The 24041-nt window shown below is 44.1% G+C and overlaps 1 protein-coding gene and 1 non-coding gene across 4 annotated transcripts in view; one reads left to right on the forward strand and one right to left on the reverse strand.

The window, feature by feature from the left end:
* Positions 1-18909, reverse strand: part of LOC142590317 (japanin-like-RA1) — an 86829-nt gene extending 67920 nt beyond the window's left edge. The window contains exons 1-3 of one of the 3 annotated variants that reach the window (XM_075702349.1): positions 18754-18896; positions 12789-12814; positions 1888-2028 (exon numbers count right to left, since the gene is read on the reverse strand). In XM_075702349.1, coding sequence (XP_075558464.1) covers positions 1888-2028; positions 12789-12814; positions 18754-18811 — 225 coding nt within the window. In that variant the 5' untranslated portion in view covers positions 18812-18896. Of the gene's footprint in view, positions 1-1887; positions 2029-12788; positions 12815-18753 lie in introns of all 3 variants that reach the window. The other 2 variants (XM_075702347.1, XM_075702348.1) reach the window with 2 other exon arrangements.
* A 752-nt stretch (positions 18910-19661) lies between these two features.
* Positions 19662-19846, forward strand: LOC142591778 (U2 spliceosomal RNA). Its single transcript, XR_012830525.1, has one exon. It is a non-coding gene; the product is annotated as a U2 spliceosomal RNA (small nuclear RNA).
* The last annotated feature ends 4195 nt before the right edge of the window (positions 19847-24041 follow it).

Here is a 24041-nt window from a genome sequence, read left to right on the forward strand (position 1 = left end):
AGTCCCAGATGGGGTGCGAATTTGTCTATAAGTCTGGCATTTTCGATAGCAGCGGTTGTCCTAGCGGACTATCATGCGAAGTTACTGTCGGGTAACCGCTACCCTCAGTCTTGGTGAAGTAAAGTTTACTTACTTCGATTTGTACAGGGATGGGAGTAAATCCTGGTTGTGGGTGTAAAATAAGATAAGAACTCAATGATCACTGATAGTATCCCTGTGCATTATCTAGACATTATCTATTGCCCATGACAGCAGCGTAGTAGTGCAGGGGAACATATATGTAATGTCAGTCCCTTTGGCCACATTAAGCCATTGCTTAAGAAGCTTCTTCTCAATAAATTTGTATTTCTATACAAATTTTGATTATGTCATCTCTCGAATGTGAGGGTCAACAAGAAGGGCAATATAACAATTCTTAGCAAATCTAAAAACATATTGAAAGGCCTATGGATTGAGAAATCCTGAATGTCAGGCTGTCGGTTGCTGCTGTAGAACTTACGAAATGCAAATGATTCTTGTCATAGGTATGTTGTTGAATGAAGTTGAACAAAAAGCAGTGCCGATGTAGCCTTCATTTTTATAATACCCAAGGTGACTTGTTCCTGAAAAAGTAGTAGACACTTCTTGTCTGCCGCATTTTTAAACTAAGTGTGTTGATTAAGTGACTACTTCTTTATTTTTGTATGTATTGTCGTGTTTTCGGATTTCCTGAAAGATACGTGCAAGACTATGAACATGGGAGCACCGTTTCGTGTAGGAAGAACATTATGACCCGTTTTCTGTTTACTAGAGTTTTCTTGGTTTCCTTATGTAATTACGCCATGGCCATGCACAATTGTTCAACTGCTTGTAGAAATCAATTTCTGTAAAGCTTTACTTTCCTGGCCGTTGTTGTAGCATTAGGAGTAGCCTCGCCGTCAAGCTTTTCAGTGAAGTAGCTTCTTACTGGATGTTCCTTGTATTTCTACAAAGCTCGTTGGGAAAGAACCCTTACGTCGCGTACCTAAAATATATGTTCTTTGCGTTCATGGAACACACAGGGTTTCATATAGCATTGTGGATACAGGGCAATAGGGTTTACGGGATAATTCGACAGGACAAGAAAATAAACTATTTATTGGGTGAATGAACTGGAACAAGTGCTGCGCTTACAGGAATGGCGTGCCTGAAGCGGCCCTCAATCGAGTCGTTTTTCGAGGCGTCAAACGGAGTGTGTAGATGGGTCGAAGGTGTAGTACCTCCACCGGAAGAGGTACTGCTGCCTTCACAATTTCACTTGTATGTTACATTGTCGATGGGTACGTCTTTCTTGGAGATTTTCCACACACATACGTCTGGCAAACGGGAGAACTAAAATTTTCATCCTGTGAGCAATAACCCGATGACGCATTTGGTACCTAAATATGCTTGCTTACAGAGTCATAAAAGGTTGAACTTGGTGAGCAATTAAAAGATCGATTGAAGCAATGAACAATGCTGCGCATCACTTCTGTAATAATTAGTATGCTTGTATGTTCCCTCACACGAGGTGCATAATTTTACAACCTCTGCGCGCAGTCAGCACGTGAGAGGATACAAAATCGTATAAGTAACTCCTGGTATTTAATGCCCATCATCAGTTTTTCCCACTGCTAAAATTTTCAATAAAAGCGAAAGCTGTAACGCAAAGGATAATTTCTCTCAAAATTCATTTTATGACCGCGAATATTTTTCTTGGAGGTAAATTTATGACAAAATAAAAGCCTTAGTATGCGATATCTTGAAAGAGGAATGCAAGCTTGGTTTTGTCTCATTAGAGCGCTGAAACTGCAAGTAATAGGGAGAGGAAAGGTGCAATGCGACGCTGGAAGATGTTACGTAGGAATAAATATAACAGGCATTGCTCACCAATATATAGGTGAAGTCCAGCGTTCGTTTCACCCATTCGCCTTCCCGGTCATGGTAGCTTGAACTTACGCACTTTATTGTCCGGCTCGTCAGGTTAGAAGAGTATCCAACAAGAAAAATATCTTTACCCGCGACAGCAGGCTGGAAAAAAAGTGATAGTTTTCTATATTGAGTCATAAAATTTTCGACAATAGAAATTCGACACGGTAAAGATGTGAAGAAACACTAGTTTATTGGAATTTGTACCACGGAAAATGTTATTGAGCCTGTTTATGCATGTTATCGGAAGCGCTTGGTGTTGGCAGTTTCGCCAAAGTCTAGCTAAAAGTTTGTGGTTATCTGCCTTTATGGCCTGCGCAGTTGGCACTTAGTGAGGGGTGTTATTTTGAGTCAAACCCTCTTTATGCGAATATGGAATACAGGCTGCGGAATTCAAGGAAGACGGATGTTGAAAGAAAGAGAAAAAATTTGAATTATTGAGGAGTAGCCCAACTAGAATGTCGCTTAAGACTTACGTTTCGATAAGGTGACAGCTCTTTGTAAGCAAAGCAACTGCTTTCCTATGCAGCGTTTTGATGTATGCTTAGCTCACTCTCCCTCTCCCCAATCAAAATGGAAGGATAATAGGCGGTGGTGAGGTGCGCGTAGCTAGCGTCAAAGAGAGAGAGAGGTGGTACACTGAGTGCAAATGACAGAGGGAGAGACAAATAAAAGTTTCTAGTTATTAGAGTAAACGTGAACAATTGGGGTACTAATTTTGGGGTTCTACACAGCAGCCGAGATAACAAACGGAATCGAAAAATAATTTAGCTAATTATGTAGGCGCGGCTAATCTAGTATGCCGCGTTTTAAAAATCACAGGAACTGTTCGACTAATATATCTGGAATAGGAAACAGGCGGAAACAGGGGAAGAGGAACATATGGTAACAACCTTGGTTTGGTCAGACTCCCTCAATAGCTTGATTAGTAAAATCTGTTGGGGACTCTTGTTTGGTTAAGAGCACAAATGAAAACTCAAAGACGATCCGTACGAGAGTCCAAATAGAAACTACTGAATGTATGTAATAATGTATAGGACAGGTGCACTCAAGTCGTCATTGTGAACTTACTGTTGTTCCTAAAGCTATTATTATGCTATCATTGCATTCTACAAGTAGTATCCTATTAGACAGAAAAAAATGCATTTGAGGTTTTCGAACTAATACTCTGAAGCTGAAGCGCGCCTTAACCCTCTAAATGGCAAAATACCAAAGAACTTAGTCTAAAATATCGTCATTGCTTTATTTCTTCTTCCTTACACACGAATGCTTGTTAAATCAAATATATTAACAGAAATTAAACCATCTTGCAGCCCCGATGGCATTAACAACGATTTTCTTCTTACATATTGTGCTTGGAGTTGTGAATACTTGACTGTAATTTTTTTAAAAAAGTGCTTATCTACTTCGACAGTTCTTTTGGTTCGGAAAGTGGCGAAAATTCTTCTATTGTACAAATCCGGCAACAAGCAGTTACCATTAAGCTATCGCCCGATTTCATTAACATCTCAATTATGTAAACATATTGAACATATAATCTTTAAGCATATTATGGAGTTCATTGAAAATAATAACACATTTAGTGATGCCCAGCATAATTTTAGTCGCAGGTTTAGTACAATATCTCAGCTCGTAGAATTCTCGCATGATATTTCACACGCTATTGACACTGAAAATTGAATAAATGCCATTCACATAGATCTTCCAAGGCATTCGACACAGTTACGCAGTCAAAACATCTAAATAAGCTTCGCGCTACGCCTAATAACTATTCTTTGATTGACGGGTCGCTAGCTTTTTACGTAATCATTCCCATTATGTTGCGTTTATTTCCTTAAACTCGTCTGGAGTAAATTTGACGCCCGCAGTTCCCCAGAGTTCTGTGCTGGTGCCACTTATGTTCTTAGTGTATATAAATGATTTGCTGAATCATATGTCGGCGAAAATCCGCCTTTATACTGACGGCTGTGTTCTTTATATCGTAATTAACACGAAAGTTGACCACCTTTCACTTAACGTTTCTTTTGCACAATTTTGCAGGTGATGCAACAAATGGCAAATTAATATAAACTTTGTAAGGACAGTCACTTTACCTTTTAGTAAGCGCACTTCTGTTTCTTTGTATGACTATTCGTTTTATGGCTCTTCCCTTGAACGGGACGCCGAATGCATGTACCTTGACCTCATCTTCACTCCTAACATGTTATGTTCAAGGCATATTGAATACACATGCAATAAAGCACTAAAGAAATTAGGCTACCTAAATCTTACATCGGGGAAAGGTCCACGTGAAACAAATATGCTATCATATAAATCGCTCATCCGACGCATTCTCCAATATGGCTACCTAATCTGTAATTCTTATGAAGCATTTGACGATAACACCCTCCAGTCGGTTCAAAAGAATGCAATCCGTTTCATATGCCACCGTTTTGACTGGAACTTTTCACCGTTATCTCACCTAGTTGCACTAGGTCTACAATCTATGTCCGGGCTGCGTGATTATGAATGCCTTAAGTTGTTGCATCACATGATTAACACCCCACGATACTAATTAAAGAACAACTATGTGTCTCCTGACAAATTTAAACCTACTAGGAACAGCCACGAACTTAACCTTGCGCCATTTCAACCGCGTACTAACCTATTTAGGTATAGCTTCTTTCCTTGTACAATTGAAAAATGGAACTTACTACCAAGTGAAACTACGTTGTAAACCTTTAGAGGAGTTTTTACTAATTTCATTCATGCTGTGTTTATTATTTAACATTGTATGTCTTACTTTGAAATTATGATTCCTACTATGTTGAAGTTGATTTGCAGAGAAAAATGTTTTTTTGTTATATCCAATGTACAAACCCGCTCCCGCGATAACCCAATTCGGCAGCAGTATGTGTAAATAAATAAATAAACGTTCCTCTAAAGACTAAGAGATATGCAGTGGTGAAAAGTATGAATAAAAGAGCAAGAAAAGGACACCGTCAAGAATGAACTCCACTGGATACGTAAGAGCAAGGTTACTTGAGTTATTAGCAGCCCACATACCGATGTTTAAATAGCATTTTGTCTCCGGTTTACAATACATCTCTTTTGTTTTACAAAAGAAACATCATTTGAAATTTGAGATTCACGGTGTCTATGAAATGTAAATGCAATACGCACTAAATAACTTTTGTGTGGTATTGATAAATCCCACGGAAGGCAGCATGAACGTCGTGCGCAACCCTTGAACCCTGAGTGACTGTTTATCAAAGTGGAGAAGTGGAAATTAGGCTATTTCCAAATTAGGCTATTAGGAAATTAGGCTATTTCAGAAATACCTTGTCCCAAAAAGTACTTCACTGCGTCCAGCAGAAGCGGAAATATTGGCAACCAAACACGCTCTGCGCGATGATACCGCTGCTTCTTCAATGTATTGCACTGCGAATGCTACGGAAGAGCGGCGCGTGCCTTGAATGCTCCATCTATTGTACGACACCATGGCGTGTAGTTCAAGTTTATTTTAGAAGTTAAAAGGCTCCTCACCAGGCCACGTAGCAAATTTCGGTTATACCCTGAAAGTTGTCACATCCCCTCTAGGGAGCAATCTGTCGCAAGAATTCTTCAAATTAGTTCATTAATTGCCGAGAGAGAGATATTTGAGTGCCGCAAACCCATGATTTGAGAAGGCGAGCGACACTACCAATAGAGACACTCTCTCTGCTTGCTCTGTCTAGTCTTTACTAGTAGAATTACCGCCCCTAGGTTCTCCGATACCGGAGCTCGAGGATGGCTTGAGGCATACGTCATGAGCCCCGTTTTCAATATTTCCCCTCGATTTTTTTTTTTAACGGAAAACTTCCGCTGACGGTGTCGCGCGCGAGCTGTTGCGTTTGCGTTGTTTCGCACAGCGGCCAATTTTCCGCGCTCTGCACAAGAGCACCTCACTAGCGGCATAAATGAATGCTTAACAAACACTGAGGCAGACACAAGCAGATCACAGATCATGATCGCGTTCTATAACATGGTCGAAAATCAAGTAGTTTCAGTGTCTGAGCACACAACAGCATGACGTGGAAACAAGCAGACGAAATGGAACTACATCTCTCTCAATGTAGTGCTAAGTAAAACAAAAAAAAAACACGCAGACATTCGGTTTTGCGTCAAGTCACCACTGTCAACTGCTGCGTGGACATATAACCAGTCTCTCATTTTATCTTTGATGCTTTTCAAACACTGCCTTGGCCAGACAAACCTTCTACTCCATCCACCGTTGCTTCCGCAACAAGTCGCGACATTGGTACTCCGTACACTAAGGCATTGGTAAATTTTCTCATGAAGCACGAAGCATCCTTGGACGGCATGTCGTTTTTGCCCGGACAGAGTTCTATCGCATCCCACTGAATCGACACCGATCCTATTGATGCCTCTCGCCACTTGCTCAGAAAAGTACATTGCCTGTGACGTGCATTCACTGGAGGCATGTGGGGAAGGGGAGGGGGAGGGGGCTCTTCCCCGGTGACGTGAATCCGTGCGAGCGAGAAAGGCGAAGCAGTTTGGTCCTGTTCAAGTGCGTTCTGCCACTCGAGCACAGCACCAAGTCTGCAACGTTGTCTGTTGAAAAGTGTAGTTCCCGAATGGGCACGAACCTCTCTTGGATTTAATAAACGTCCCAATCAAACCCGAGGCTGCCACAGATGCAACAAAAGCAGACAAAGCGGTCCTTCACACAATCCTTCTCGAAATGAGCATTAACGCGGACGGACGCACGCACGAACAACGGCTCGAGCGACATTAGCCATCGCCCGCCACTGAGTAGTCGTTGTCCGGCTCTGATCCAAGATGATATTCCTGTGTTACTTCGTTCTGGCACCACGTCGTTAGAAGGCGGGCAGCCTCATCTGCTCTAAGAGAGCGGCTCGAGCTGCTTACCGACGATGTTCGGCTTCGGTTCATTTGCATTCGCGTTTCGTAAGCTCAGTGGCAGTTAGCACCCTTTTCAGTTGATGCACTAATTTTACATGCAGATGGAGGAGAACCGAAGCGATCCTTTCATAGGAGCTGGCCTTGGCGGGTGGGGGCTTGAATCTGTGTACGTAGGGCGGATTTTTCAGGTGCAATTGACATGAGCCAGAGACGCTGCGTCGTTTGTATTTGTTGCGCCCCTTTAAATAGTGGTGCCGGCTCGTGTCAGTTCCTTACGCTCACAAACTACTATTTTTCTTTGGAACATTGGTAGAGGATACAGCCATACTCTTAAACATGTGCGGTGTTAGATAGACACGTACGAAAAGCTTCCTCAAACTCTGCAAGCAAGTTTCAATATAGAAACATACAATGGCGATCTAGGGGTAAATGCGAAAATGCACCTGCATAACGTCGCATTTCTTTGAGATCCGAGGTTCGTGATTTTAATCACCTTCGTCGCAATGTTAAATATTATTCGGGGACTAACTCGGCACGTGTCCTGCCGTTTTGAGGAGTGAAGTCCAACTGATGGTCTTCCAGAACACACCTCCTTTGGTTGAATTGTGCATTTATGTATGTATGTATGTATGTATGTATGTATGTATGTATGTATGTATGTATGTATGTATGTATGTATGTATGTATGTATGTATGTATGTATGTATGTATGTATGTATGTATGTATGTATGTATGTATGTATGTATCTTCACATATTTATTTAGCACCAATGAAACGGCGAAGGACCCCAACCAAAGCCCACGCTGACGATGCGTCCACACGTGCGATAAAGGTGAAGGGTACGCGTAGGATGTTGATAATCCACAGATGACGGAGTGAATAATATATGGCCACACTGATTTCTTCCGCACAAGAGCAGCCTAACGGGACGGAGAACGCCGCGTGAAGCGTTTCATGCGAGAACTGTGCCAACTTCGGTAGAGCGCCAAAGGCGGTCAGTTGACACCACAGAAGTCACACATGGCCGCCTGGATCGGCGCACGTGGTGCGCCAATCCAAGCGGCCACGAGTAACAGAAGAAATAACGAGAGAAGTATTTTGAAGGACCGCGTATAGGCCAACAAAATGATGGAACTCGAACTTCTCCCGCTACGAAGTGTTTCTAGTTCACAGCCTAGTTTGCTCGACGGCAGTCAGTGAACGGAAATAGCATGGAACACGCACAAAGAGCAGGTCAAAAAAATTATGTCGAGAAAAAGCCGCATATAACATGATTGCACCCATCGCGGTACACTGTTTCCGTGTTTCAAGCACAGAAAGCTGCGCAACGGAGCGCGCGAATGACGCGTACTATTATCAATGTATTATCAAATCATAGCAATACCGTGACTGTCCGGCGCTCTATCTGCACATTTGCCCTGAGCCGCATTCCACGCTTTTCTTGGGAACGTCAAAGGCGTGCCTCCTCTTTCGGGCATTATCTTTCTCTCCTCCGTCGAATGCGAACAGGGCACATGCGGTGCATTCTTGCACCTACACTTCCCCTAAGTCGAATGCGTTAAAAAACAGCAAATGAATTAACAGACACTTTATTTCTTAAGGTAGGTGTTTCTCGTTTTGAATGTTATAAATTTCTGATGACAAACGGAGATCGAGGAAAATAATAAATTTAGGACTTTTTTCCGCAAGTGGCTGCAGTGAGGTGAAAGCTTAAAAGCGGATGCAATCTAGAGGGTTGCAGGCGCCAGGGGTTCATGCAATGAGCAGTCGCCAGGGGGCGCTGCAGTGCTATTTTTGATAAAATCAGTCATGAGAATAACCAGACCATTCTCCGTGTATTAGGGAAATGGCAACGCAGCGCCGCGGCATGGCTGTTCACTGCAGGCGCTTCACTGAATCTATTAGGGCCGCAGCCTTACGGACTATAACGACACTCTATCCATAGAGACAGGAGCAACGGAGGTCTCTGCAAAAGGACAGTATGGTACGTGTTCTGTGGTCCGTAGTGACGCAGCACAGTGAAAATGTGCCAGTGTATCTGTGTGCGCGAAGCCTCAGCGATGCATTGCGAATAAGAACGTGCTGCCTAGAGACAAAATTCATCGCTTTTTCTCGCTTCCGCACAGAAGTTGCCTCTGTGCGAACGTACGCGGTATTTGTGTGTGTTGTGCACTTCAGAATGCTTACGAATTGCGTCTGTTGGTGCTAACAACAATTGTATATGGACATCGTAATGGCACCGCAACACTCGCCTTTTGGCTGGTGAGAGCCTTTGTGTGCAGTTTTGAATTGAGAATTTTAACAAAGGAAGGTGTTCGCAATGGTTTAGTGCGCCGTGGTTGTGAGGAAATGCCGTCCCACTGGGTTTAGAAAAGCTAGTGATTCTCGGCGCTGACCGTGTTTGCGATGCTGCCGCTCCGTTACATCACCGATGACACACCAGCCTTCTCAAGCGACAGCTGCGATACGTTGTCGTTACAGAACTATGCCTCGCGCACCATCGTCGTACACCACTGCGCTTCGACGCCTTGCAAACAGCTACAGTGGCGTGCCTATAATCATTTGCTGCGCACTACGTCGCATGCGATGAAACCGTGTTGTGCTGCCATCTCAGCCCAGAAGATATGCATAAGTCAGCGACAGCTGGCGCATTGTTTTTTATTGTGGTGCTGAGTACATCGCCGATGACAGTGCGTTGTGCGTGTTTTCTTTCGGCGATCAAACTATGCCTCTCAACTCAGTACCGCGTTGCTGCTGGCGAAAACTAAGTGAGCATGTGCCAACCGTGGTGATGGTGCGCACAAGAGTCACGTGCCTCGCGCGGCCTCGCGTATGATTTTGATTAACCGGTGAACTCTTGCCAAACTTGTACAATCGCGAACACCCCCCCCCCCCCTTACCGGCCTAGTTGAACACAGGAACATGGCGGCGGCAGCAGCAGTCTGTGTCGTTACATCCAACGGCTGCAAGAGTCTATATGACTAACTAGACCGGTTCACCTACACGACTGACCTAGAGTTTCAGTGTAATTTGCGCCTTTCCAAATCGTCACTGCGCTGGCAGTGTGCCGAATTAGGCAAACCCCCTCGTCTGCAAAGACAGCAAATTTACGCTTTGAGAGCACATTGGAGTACTGGGGGACCTGCAAGGACCTGGTGTTCACTCCGGACACACCAACCTCAGAAGGCGAAGTGGTCACATATGATAAATACTCAGAATGAACGTCGGGCTTTCTTCCATTGCGACAGGTGCCGAGAGGAGATGTCGCAGTTACAGGGCACTGCTGCACTGCACCGGCAGAGAGGCAAAGAAGTTACTTTGCCTACACGGACCGCCTCTGCCATCCAACGTCCACCTCTCCAGGCGGCAAGTGGTTTGCCTCACATACTGCATGAGCAACAGTGCAGACGTGTGACTGTTCAAGGAGACGACCGGCGACTTGTTTCCTCTGTCTGAGCACGCCATCGCCGACCGGAAGAACCATGCCCGTGTGGTCGTGCGGGATGAGCTTCTGGCACGAACTCCATTTGGTGGCCCTAGGAACATAGTACAAACTGCCAAGTTCCTTCATCGCGGCAAACAAAAGTACAATTGCTGCCTGATCATGGGCGACATTATTCCGCTCAGCGGCGAAAGTTACGGCAGTGTTGCAGATCATGGACCATAGGTCATCGGCATAGTCTGCGTGACCACAGCGGAGCTGAGACTTATCAAGGTCGACCGGCGAGATGCGGCGTTGCTAGGCCACATTATTGCGGCCAATGTTCAACCGGGAACCAAAATTCACTGTCACGCATAGGCCGCGTACAACTGTATCACAGATTTAGCGGATGCTTACGAGACGAGCATCAATCTGCGTTGAGAGACAACCACAGCGGGAAATTAATGGAACCTATCAAGCGTATTCACACGAAAAAACAGAAATTATTTTCAAATTGTCAAGCGCTTGTTCGTAAGCTGTGGCTGCAGGGTAGCTGTGCCGCTACTAGAATGCCACGTGACATGGAGTTGGTGACAGGTAATAAAATGTCATGTGGGCTGCAAAGACCCTTTCTTGCGTTTGTTAGAAGCCGTGGATCGCTCGGGGCTGCACAGTATGAAGAATCTTTCCTTCGGTTGTTAGAAGCCATCGCTGGGTGCTAGTCGGTATGAAGGCGCATCACAAACTAAAAGAAAATAAAGCGTAGCTTTCTAACCCTTTGCGTGTATGAGCGTGCTCCGGCATTCCTACGTGCTTGCACGGTAAGTGCGCAGCAAATAACTTCTGCGCTCACCGACGCTCACTTGTCTTGCAACCTTAATTTGGCTCGAGCAACGAGCGATCTGTTGAAATTCGAGCGTGAATACCAGGCGCGAACCAATAGGTGCTCGGAAATTCGAGCGCAAGCATGTAGTGAGCCGCATCAATCCGTTCAAAAGGAAGGATTAGTGGGGGAGGGGGGATATGTGTTCTCGTGGTATAGCTTGAAAAAATGCTTATAAACCACACTAAAGTGACTAATAATGCATTCATTTGGTAACTTGCTTGTGCTTGTAGTGCGCTATGTGGAACGACAAATAAGTGAAAGACGGCACCGACCATGCACCGACGGTATGATCACGTGAGCTCCAGCTTGTCGGCCGCGCATAAGGCAACGCCCAAGGGATGACAGCCACAAAGAGCGAATTTCGATAGACCAACGAAACTGAATGCTTGCCGAGGGACAAACCATTAGTTCTTTCATCTTGGGCATCGCCAGAACTCTTGAAAAGCCCGAGTTTCTCGAAACTCGGCGAATCCTGCATAGCACCCCAGATCAGCACTTCATCGCCAGGTTGGGTAGAAAACTGCGTGATCAGGTGCGTCATAATAATCCTTGAAGTCGTGTTAGACTTCGGTGTTGACGCGGACACGCTCGAGACACTGTACCAGGCGGGAAACATGTTCTTCGCAGGAAGATGGAGATGGACTGACAGGGGCCACACCAGTGTTCTCACAGCCAGTGTACGCGGTGGTCGAGTGAGATGTGTTAGTGTTTTTCTACACGCGCTTGACAAGGTGCTTCATAGTTTAATTAATAAGCGAATGTTTGCAATAATTTATATAGAGGATAAAACTACTAAACCTGCTGCGTATAGTTGCCCATTTATATGCTATGGCAATCAATGATTCGTATTTCGGCCGGAACTGAGACTTTCTTTTAAAATTAGCCTAGATTGCACGAGAATGTTTCAGCAGGGCGCTCACAATACGAATGTATACAAGGCTTAGCCATATTCGATCAGCCCCGAAATTTTTTCTACAACTGTCGATATTCTTACTTCTATTTATATACTTCCTTCGTTCATTGATGCAATTTCAGCAAGGGAAATTTTCTTATTTTTGTAGGTTCCAACTTTCTACATCTTGAATAATTTATATGCTCAGCATATTGGGCGTAATCTGCATTGTGGGAACATTTTAGGCATCGTGTTTTCGTAGTAGGCCATTCACTGCTGAGATAAGTTTGCTTTTTTAGAGTATCAGAAACCAAGGACGGTTTTCCAGTTGTAGCCTCTGCGAATGGGTTAATGCTTGATAATGTTCTTGTTTAGATCGTATTTTGGTACTCTTTTTCCATAAATCCCACAAATTTCCTATTACTAGGACACATTTGTTCGCGTTTCTCGCAGCGTGGTCATAAGGGACCTTGTTTTTGCGACTAAGTTCGACAAAAATGTCTGCGTGTCATCTTCCGGAATATCGGTCGAAATTCAGTCGTTATTTCTAGAATGAAGTATTACTTTGTACCTAAAAACTTCGACTAATCTGCGTTGTGTATACGTGCTTCATGGCTTTCAACGCTCTTCAGGTGAGCTTAAGGCTTACATGGGCTTTCCTTCCACGCTGTGTTTTGTCCGGGATGTTCTTTCTTCACGCACGCAATAAATTCTTTTAGCTTACTTTTGTTTCTAAAACACGTTGAGCAACGCTTACCATTATAATAACGCCGGTCGTCCTGCCTTGGAATCCATCACGAAGTCGAAAAAAAAGAAAGTGAAAAATACCGTCGGTTATTCAACGTAATGTCCAATACCATGAAACGCTGCATGTATTTAAATGCTCCTAGTAGGTTATCAAATGTCTCGTTCAACAAAACTCAATCAAAATTGATTTGGCGAAGCGTAAAAAAGGGAAGTATTTGATATATTACATACTGCACTTCATGAATGTCGAAATGTTTACTACAGGCCTGTTAGCAGGATGCCTTGACAATAACTGTAAGGTTTGGTTTTTCATGTTTCATCACAAGATTGCATTTCCCTCCTGACAATAAGCAGCAATAATGGAATCATCGTCTGCAATATACGTAATAAGAATCAAAATTGCTAAAAATATTTTCTAGTACACAAGTAGAAACACCATAGTAAAATTTAGCTGGTATTTACGAGAACATGCCCTTATGTATAAGGTTTAGGGTGCACTTGTGAGCTCCACTATAACCTTCACTACTCTGACATTTTATTTTACTCCAACATGCACTAATTGTTCTTCTACGCATGATATTCGACCTAAAACGCAGGATTATTTCAGACACAACTTCAATATACATGGGCAAATGCATGCATATAAAATGCAGAAATGCTGTTGAAACAAGCACCTGACCGAGGTCAATATCATTTTTAGGATTTAGCCGAGCCACAGACACTGCGTTGAAGTTCATGCAGGTCTTGCTGTTTAAAAGAATGCATGAAAGTGGCACTTTTTCTAAGAACTGAAGCATGAAGCTGACTATCCCTCATTCTAAATAAAATGAGATATCGCATTTTTAAAACTGCAGATCGTGGAACACCTAACTCAGAGCGATTTGGCAAATGTGAATACAGGCAACGTAAAATTGTTACAATTGTTTCGAAGGTGTTCCACATTTTCTACTCAAAGTTAGGGATATATTTCGAAGCAGTGGTACACCAAATGCGTTCGCCTATTATGGTTCAATAGGTGCAGCTTAAAACTCCACATACCACCATTTTTGTTGTGTTATTGTAGCATTAGCACTAATATTGCGCTCGCAGTACCGGGCAGTTCGGCAGGCGTTACACCGGAAATTATATTAAATTTTACACAACGTACGTACAAATCGCCCAGCCATTTCATTGCGCCTAACACTTAGTCTCCCGGCTCCATAATGTTTTCGTTACATCTGTGGCATCGGCTCAGTTAAGTATTACATTGTCCGATTGACCATCTTAGTTTTCGGTGCAGCATTTTTTTGCATATCCAGTGACTCGGCAGTAAAGCAACCTACAAGTACGCATTAAGAATGGGAGTACTGTACGCAATGCGTTGCTTTGATAAGTCTTTTTCTTTGGCACAGATGTGGGACTTCAAGACAGACCTCTAATATTCACAATACAACAAATCTCGAGTTACAAGATATATTTAAGTAAAATAAAATAGGACGTATTTCATGGCTAAATAAATACCCATATAAATTCAGCATACAATAACAACTAAAATGCATTATGAGTCACGGAGCCAGCGTTTTATTACTCTTCACAGATTTATTATATCGGAGAACAGACCTTTGTGTTTAACGACAACGTATAAGACGCCCTTCAGATAGAGATAGCGCAATGTTTTGTTTTCGTGCGTTCTCTGAACAGCATCTCATCAGGATCGAAATGTATGTACAGCATTCATTTCATGTTCCATGCACGAAGTGATAAGCATAAAATATCATGCTTTGTTTGCCGAAGTGCAGCATGTCATGCGATTTCAGTGGTACAGTGGACATAGTTCTAGTAGTAGTGCACAAATTTTGGCAGCATGTTCCACTCCTGCAACACGTGAAGCCGAAGCCTGCTGGTACACTTAGTAATGCGCCGTCTCACATCGTCACGTTTTCACTTTCGCAGTTCAGCTTATCAGGCTCGTTTTTGACGCTTAGCTGAGCTGAGCGCGCTTGTTTAGCGGGTTCAGACTAGCGCCAACGAAATCTCTCTGCGACTTTATGATGCAACCTCTCAGCAGGTGATTGAAAAGTACGCTTTCCTGTGTGGTGCATGGGTGATTTCAATGAATGTGTGCACTGCCTGCTTTACTTTGCTGAACGCTAGTAGCCTCAGTCTTAAGGGGGTATGAGCCATTGCTTATCAAGGTATTAGCCATTGAGAATGTCACATTGTTTCTTTTTTTACAAAGCTCGACTAAACGCCTCGTTTCTGGCATTATGAAACATCGTTCCAGCGCACAATTGAACAAGGACTAGAAAAGAAAGACAACACGTACGCCGGACTTCAACTGAATTTTGTTGCATGCATGATTTGAATTTATTATGCACTGTATGCTTATAGTGCTCATAGCCTCTGCATTACGAGAGCGATGAGCCATTGCATTTCTTGCTTGCTTAGGAGGGCATAGACCATTGCTGATGATGATAGTTTTGTACTATTGGACAAGACGACGCGTTTATTCAAGGCCATCGGAGGTATGAGGCATTTGAGGCGTTCGCCCTATTAAATACTGTTAACCACGGAACACAACGAAACAAGCTGCATTTTACTTACCAACGCGAGCAGAAGATTGAGCTATGGGTCGGATGCCTGCTCGTGTCCTTTAAGAAACGGCGCATCTTTTCATAGGCAGGCGTGCGAAGCTATTGTGCGCAGGGGAAAGTTTGACATGGCGCTCGAAAATACAGTGAACAAAAATTCCATCACAATTCATCGCACGATGACTGTCAATGCCAATAGGCTTAGCAATTAGGCAATGTAGACATGCGCTGTATTGCTGAAAACTGTAGTTATCTGTAGAAATCTGTAGTGGCTATTCGGGGATTGGTTATTGATTGTGCATATAATGGTCTGTTCTTCAAGCTCGTCACATTCGCAGACCACAAAAGGTCTTCATTGAACGCAGCCTCCCAACTGCAACGAGTTAAGTCCCACTGGCCACCAAAGTCCCCTGCGTCTATGCAACTGTAAGCCAGAAGGAAAGATTCCCTGAAAATGGCCCCTAAACAGCTTCCATTCCGGCTATCGTTGTAGAATTTGCATTCAGTATATCTGAATCAACTACGCAGCGATTGTGTATAACCCGTATTGAGGAACAAAATCTAAATTTTTGTTCTCAGCTAAAAGAGCTTTCGTTCAAACCGGGATGAATCAGACGCGCGTCCTGTTTCGGGAGCGAGAATGAAGGTTCAGGGTCTAGCTAGCAGACAACAGCATCACACTAAAGCGTAGTAAGTACGCTAGATTGCTAATTGCAATAAAAAAGTTTGGCCAGAATCCAACCTAAAATCAGCGTCAACGGTACTGCCATTAGCAATCAGGCAATCAGCCACACACAAGGTCGCGTTCACGAGCAATGCCCGATGTGAACACAGACCTTAATACCTTCAGCCTCATAAATAATGTAAGTTCGCTTGTGTTCAGACAAGTATTGTGGTAAACATTTTCTCATTTTGCCTACGGGTGCCTTTAGAATTTGGCGTACTAAATAAAATTGTCCATCGGGCATCGCGCTTTGCACAAAAAGAGGGTTTAGAGCGAGACTTTCGCTACTCTTGTTCAGATGTGACCAATTAGAAAGGAAGGGCCGCGAAACTAATTTGGGAGGATGGTTTAAAAAGAAAATTCCATTAGGGGGTTTCACATGTCCAAGCCACTTTCTGATTAGGAGGCATGCCGTAGTGGAAAACCCCGGAAATTTCGACCCCCTCAGGTTGTTTAACGAGCACCTAAATCTAAGTACACTGGTGTTTTCCCATTTCGCTCCCACCGACGTGAGGCCGCCGTGGCTGGGATTCAATCCTGCGACCTCGTGCTCAGCAGCCCAACACGACAGCCTCTAAGCAACCACAGCGGGTGAGGCTGGTCTTGCAATTGGAGAAGACGGCAAATTGGGTGACGTCGTCGGACTAGAATTCTTGCCGAGCAATGCACGAACTTCACTTAGCTCTTGGAATAATCATGTATATAACATAGTCGGTGTTGGGTTCGCCTCTGACGAAAGGTGTCATTCGGCTACAATAATGGCGACAGTCCGGAAATTAAAGACCCTAGCGGAGCCTCCTTCCCTTCAGCAAGACTCAGCTGACAGTGCTGGTTTGGCGGAGACCAAAGACAAATACAGACAATGCGGCCACTACCTACTACGTTTGTTGCCTCCCTTTGCACGGTGAAAGTTTTATTCAGAAAATACAAGTTGGGGCGCACTGCAAAAATCCAGCAAACATTCAGTGCCGTGCAGCGGTCTTTTAGCTTTCACTCTCAATCTTCGCCGACCCGTTTATAGAGCTAACCGCTCTTTGCTTAGCCACGTAATCACAACTTTCGTTCCCTATGTTACCTGATCGCTGCCTCGGCCCTTTGCGCTGCCAGTCAAGCTTCTTGTGACTGATCCAGCGCCAAGTGAGACGAGATCCCTTTGGAACAACAGTTTGAGTAGAAAGAGTTGACGCAGCTTTTATAACATTGCTCTGGCTTACTTGGTCCCCCATTATACGGCTATTCTTTAAGTCATGCTGGATCATGCTGACCATCAGACAACCGAGAGGGTGTCTAAACATCGGAATGTACCGCTCCCGCGTGGCTACATTCCGCGTCATAAGGGCTCGGTCAGTGCGAAATTGCTTTGGATATTTTCTTTAGGTGACGCATGCTAAAAGACGGCTTGACATGTGACATATTCAATTACGCGTATGGCATCCAACGAACTCTGGTTATCAGCAAGATTTCTATGCTTGGTGGTTTTGCTTTTCATATGTTAAGTCTGGGTGTGGTATTATGGTTGTTTCATTTTTTTTACTTCTGTCGTCTTCTTTCACGGATCTCTCTACAGGTTTACGCAAACGCGTAAAAGAACAGTTAGAAAACCTAACACGCGTGTTGTTAATTTCTCTTCGCGTAGATAGTCACTCAAAAGTTCTGCCTCAACATGAAGTCTTGTCGCTTCTACACTTCTTGGAGCTCAACAGCGCCTGACATTGTCTGCGTCAAAAAGGTGACAGCGGCGTCACGGAAAGGATTACATGCAGCGCTGACTTCTTGCACAATTAAAAATGTTTCCGTGAGAACGTTGTCAGTAAGTATAACCTTCTGTAGTAATATAAAAGCCAAAGTTGGAATTGTTTTGACGATTGGTTGAATTATTGGTAGGACGATTGACGTGGCGGCCAGCACTTCTTGCGCCATCATGAATTGCCGGCAGCCACGCCAATCGTCAAACCAATCCAACCAATCGTCGAAACGATTGTAGCACCCGTATGTCCCGTGGTAGGCTTTGCGCACACTATACGGAGCTTTGGATTAGTGTTTCCTCCCATTCCAACCCAGTTACTTCGATGGGAAGACCACGAGCAGTCCGCACTCCTGAGAAAGAAGGAGCCTACAACGATCGTCAGTGATAGTTGGCTTGTGAACGGGTTCGTCGTCATAGGGCCAACGCTGAGCTGCGCGCCCGTGAAGCCGAAGCTCAACGGCAGTGCTGAGAGGCCGACGCTGACCTGCGCGCCCTAGATTAACAATATAAACTGCTTGCGAAGTATGACTTGCATGGTGTAGCACTCGCTGTAACTAACACAGCTTCGCTGTCCGACCATGCTCACGGACTGGAAGGGGCGGCAATTGTTTCATGTTGTCTGTTCGAATAGCAAACTCAAATCCGAACAGCTGCGAATGAGCAAAACGATTTTATCGTCACAGCTCTTGTGTCAAGCACGCGGTCTGAACGCACAGAAGGTCGTAAATTCACGTAGCATCGTGTTCCTTTGAACAAAGCACTGAACGTTTTTAAGGGCCCACATGACCCTCGGATGACCGCCTCTATGAACATCAAGTTACCTTTTATGTGTGTCAATCGAATCCACAATCCCTCTGATACTTGAGTAACAAATTTATTATTAAAACGATGTTGTCATATAAACAGTATCTTAAACAGCCTGTGGAACACTCACAGTTGAAGAAGGCCACGGATCCATATATAGCAAGAAGAAAGGGATGATAGGGCCACATTTCTTTCCTAAGCCCACGCTGGTTCTCTCAGTGACTTGACGGTAATAATTAAGTGGTTGTTTTGCGTCCCCTTTATACAAGTTTGGCTGCAGGTGGAAGTCGTGCTACCCGTTGTGAAAAAAACATGTTTTTATTCCGCCGCAAACTTTAGCGTCGCTTCCTAATGGTCGCTTGCTTATAGTTTAAAGTTCAACACAACGTTTCTAAAGCGACTCCAGGAGCATTTAGACGCGGAAGTTGACAGAAGTGAATTATAGTTTACTAGTAAATATAATAATTTCTCTACATTTATGTGTCCTTTTATATACATTGTTCCGTAAAATATCAGTGCCATTCCACTCGATGGAGGTGGATGACTAGTGAAGATCTGTAGGTGGGCCCCTAATTGCGAGCTGTTTATTGTCATGTGTGAAATGCCGTATGCACATAAATGTAAGGTGAGGCTCGACTAGTCACCCCTCCACGATGTTGAGCTTCGGAAGATGATGAGGCACCGGGCGGTATACATACCCTTGTATTGTTACGAAACGCGGAACGACACCTTTTATTAACCAATACCGGCATGTGTAACAGACACGCACCTCAACGCATTCCGAGGGCACACACAGCCTCGCCGTAGCCAAGACGATCGTTCGTTCATCGACGTCCCGCAGTGTAGTAATCGCTGTGAGGTCACTAGAAAACCACAAGCGGTATCACACAACATAGGCCACGCCAAACCGGTGTCGCACCAACTCGGAGGAAACTAACCACGCATGGCGTTTCGACGAGAACACCGCCACGGGAGAGCAGAGGGAATGAAGGTACGGAAGCGCTGGGAAAGCCGACAATGAGAGGTCGGTGTGAACGTAGACATGGCCGATGCGGCTGGAGGCGTAGTATCTCTTCTCATCGGCTTAATATCTGATACGGGATGTATTTCGACCCAATATACTAAACTTATATTTTAAAGGCAGCGGAGTGCTTGAAGCCTGCTTCTCCTCCGCCACCGGTCCGCCCAGTACTGCACTATCTTCGGTATTGGGCCACAGTTTTTGGTCTATGGACATCGATACGCTGGAAACTATTCATATATAGCTTCGTTATGAAAACAGCAGTGATCATTGAGCAGGAAAATATAGTCCACCAAGTTGTGCGTGCTTACCCTCACGTACTATGTGGGACAGTTCTAGACGTCGTAATCGTCTTTGCCACTAAATACAGAGGGGTCTTTTCGGCGATGCGTGGTGGAGCAAAGGTCGGCCGGTGTTGCTGATGTCTACTGGGCCCCATCGGCTACTATGGTCGGCGGTAGCATGCAGGATACTGTGCTGCAGCCGTTGTGGAGATCCCTGCACCTCCATCACTTGAAAATAACTTTATTGGACGTGGGCCGTGAATCTGGAGCACTGGTTCAGGTGAATCACTATCTTGTGTACTGCATGGGTAGTCCTGCTGGCGCTTCGGCTATCATCTTCTATAATACTTTCCTGTGCACCAAACATAGGAAACTTACCAGAGAATAATGGAACCTTATCCCTATTCCTCCCCTCCCCTGAATTTTCTCCCAATAAACACTCTGGCTTCTTTCCTTGGGCTTTGTCGCTCATGTATAGTTCAGTTTCCTGTCCTTCAAACGGTAACCGCAAATATATATATATATATATATATATATATATTGTGTGTTGATGTGTGTGTGTCTATTAGCGGTGTGCGAATATTGGAAAATTTTGAATATTAGACTAGATGCGCATATTCGACACAGGTCGAATATGCGAGAGCAAATATGGCTGTTAGCGTTTAAATCTGTGCAATGTAAAATGCTGTATCAAATTTCATGTTGAATTTTGCGATAATTGCATAGTTAAGCAAAATTTCACCTGGAAATTTCGCTGGGCCACTGGACGCATTTGTTTTATAGGCAAACAAGCTTCTCAAAGGCAAGGCGTACAGGTTTGCGAACAGCGTGATTGCACTCTTTTACAAATTTGACCCACAATCCTGAAGTTATTGCATGACAGCAAAAACGATGCGTGACGACTGGTAAACGGTCAAAAGCCTCAGAGTTCACGGGAAATTGATGCGGTATTATAAGACACAGGCCGGCGAGAACGGCAACTAGCAAAAGTTATTCAATTCTCCAAGGCTAACATGAGCCAAATACACACTCTTAGTTTAAGGACCTACTATTTTACTCCTTTATCAATGACAATGTAATGGTAATGTTCCCGCAAGGTAAAATAAACAAACATGCATGCGTGTAATATTATACGACATTCGATACGAAGTATTCCTTTTAGAGAATTTTGATATTCGTACACACCTGTATATATATATATATATATATATATATATATATATATAACGCGGACAAAGGAGTAGATGCTGAGAGCATCAGACCTCGCAATCACGCTCACAAAAGAAATAAAACACCCAACCCGCTACTTATCACGCTGTCTTTTAAGCGCCATTGATTTCTTCTGATTGCCAGAACCTGACGTGAATTTGATCATTTTGGACGTGTTTTTGCTCTTTGTGCCATCGGCCATTTTTGCTATCATCACTAGGTGTCGACGCCAACGACGTCGTATTTTCGTATAGCGGGGCAAATATAGCCTTTGCAATATAAGTGGATTAATCATGTGCATCAAGTGCTTCTAGGATATCACATACTACCGAAGCAACATTATTGATGGGCTTTTCACGTCAACGTTTCCAGCCTTTAGAAGGTTGTCTAACTTTCCAAGAAAAAGGTCACGACATAATTCATTCACTTTTCAAAACTTCGATATCCTTTCGAATGCTTAACAATTGGCCTCAAAGGTGCTTCCTTACTGATGCTGCGGTAGATTGTCAAGCTTTAAAAGCAATTCAGATATTCTCACTATGTCTTGATGGAATTTATGGCGAATTCTGTTTTGAAGAAATTATTCGATAGATCCTAGCGCTGAGAAAGCCCGCAAAAAGAGCAAGAACCGTTTCAAATAAATAAGGCATAGTCTGGACAGAAAATTCTGGCATTCTTTACCTCACACCTACGCTTTCTGGACTCGGCTTTGTAATTACCATGCGACCTTATCTATACCACCACGCGGAGTTGGATGGCCTACAGCTAGATCCACTAGGATCCACACACTTACACCCAAATATGCATAGCGCTTTGCTTCAAGTCTGAATAGTGGTTATGCTAAACAAAGTTGGCGGTGCTTTCATTCATCGTAGAGGAGTGGCGCTTAATATCAATATTTCTTAAGGTAGGTGTTTGTTATTATTTATGCGCCCCGAAGTCTTGTGTGTCTTGTTAAAATATACAAGGTTTGCTGTTCAATTTTCAGGATGTATTTATATTGCGCGGGAGAAGCGCTCACCTAGTCGTGGCCTCCAGTAATCCGTTAGCGTCGCCTTCTATAATGCTCTTTCTACTGCTCCGTGGTGCACATCACTGGCACTGGCCACTTCTTCGTATTTGCGAGAACAAATTGCCCCATTATGTACATATATATATATATATATATATATATATATATATATATATATATATATCTATATATATATATATATATATATATATATATATATATATATGTGTGTGTATGTATGTATATATATGGAACTTGAGTGGTGCTACAAAGTAAACATAACAAGTATTTAATTTCGACAGTTTCGATCGGTGGACTGATCTTCATCAGGGGATGAGGGTATATATATATATATATATATATATATATATATATATATATATATATATATATATGTATATATATATATATATATGTATATATGCGTCTGTCTGCCTATGTATTTGTTATCTCATGCAAATGAGGCGTCCGTCTACATTTGAGTAAGCGGTTCAAACGTACGACTTGGCAAAAGGCACGGAGAGACAAATATTAAAATGCTCCGATTTTCAAGTTTGTACTATATGACGGTATGTCATTGCATTAACATTGTCACGTGGTAGTGACTGTGAAGAAAGCAGCCAAACTGAGAAAGACGAAACTATCGTTTTATTGGGCGAATTTGTGCCCTCACAACCACGCTGCACTCAAAGAACGGCGACCACGGCGGACACAGTCGGCGATCGCCAAAAATCTGATCAGCGGGTCAAGCGCGTCGGCTTTTATACATCAGTCGCCGAATGTTCCAGAGTTATCGCTGGGATCCGAGTGGCTTCCGTAAAGTTCTACATTATTCGCGTCGCGAACACATGCAATCAGATTACACAAGTTTCGGTCACAGACAGGGGATGGAAGCATCGACAACATTCCAGAAACTTCCGATACATGCAGGCGCGTCCTGTACTGTGCGATAACATTTGTTAGGCGGCGAAACGTGTCGCCCGATAATGACAACTAAACGTGTCAATAACCCCCTCTTAAATAAAACATCGACCCGATGCAGCAAACAAACGAAAGTAATAACGAAAAGCACTCGTAGCATCGAAAACAACAAAATAAAGAAGTTCGTCAGCGTCCGTAAAAGGGTTTACGACGCACAACGCGGACCACTTCAGATTGTGCGCGGCGCCGCTGTGAATGGGAAATGCCGTGTGGCACGACCTCATAGTCCAGTGCGCCACTACGTCGGATGACCTTGTAGGGTCTGAAATAGCGTCGCAGTAGTTTCTCACTGAGTCCTCGTCAGCGTATCGGGGTCCATACCCAAACACGGTCGCCATGCGGGTACTCGACGAAGCGTCGTCGGAGGTTGTAGTGTCGGCTGTCGGTCCTCTGTTGGTTCTTGATCCGCAGGCGCGCGAGCTGTAGGGCTTCTTCGGCGCGCTGGAGATAGGTAGTGACGTTAAGATTCTCCTCGTCAGTGACGTGCGGCAGCATGGCGCGGAGAGTCGTCGTCGGGTTGCAGCCGTAAACCAGCTTGAACGGCATGATCTGTGTTGTTTCTTGCATCACCGTGTTGTAAGCGAATGTTACGTACGGCAGGACGGCATCCCAGGTCTTGTGTTCAACGTCGACGTGCATTGCTAGCATGTCGGCGAGGGTCTTATTCAGCCGCTCCGTTAGACCATTCGCCTGTGGGTGGTAGGCCGTTGTCCTTCTATGCCTTTTCTGACTCTACTGCAGAATGGCTTGGGTGAGCTCCGCTGTAAAAGACGTTCCTCTGTCGGTGATAAGGACTTCTGGGGCGCAATGTCGCAGCAGGATGTTTTCGACAAAGAATTTCGCCACTTCGGCTGCGCTACATTTCGGCAGTGCTTTAGTTTCAGCGTAGCAGGTGAGGTAGTCCGTCGTCA

This window comes from Dermacentor variabilis, chromosome 8 (assembly GCF_050947875.1).
Source record: "Dermacentor variabilis isolate Ectoservices chromosome 8, ASM5094787v1, whole genome shotgun sequence".
In the NCBI taxonomy this organism is placed as follows: domain Eukaryota; kingdom Metazoa; phylum Arthropoda; class Arachnida; order Ixodida; family Ixodidae; genus Dermacentor; species Dermacentor variabilis.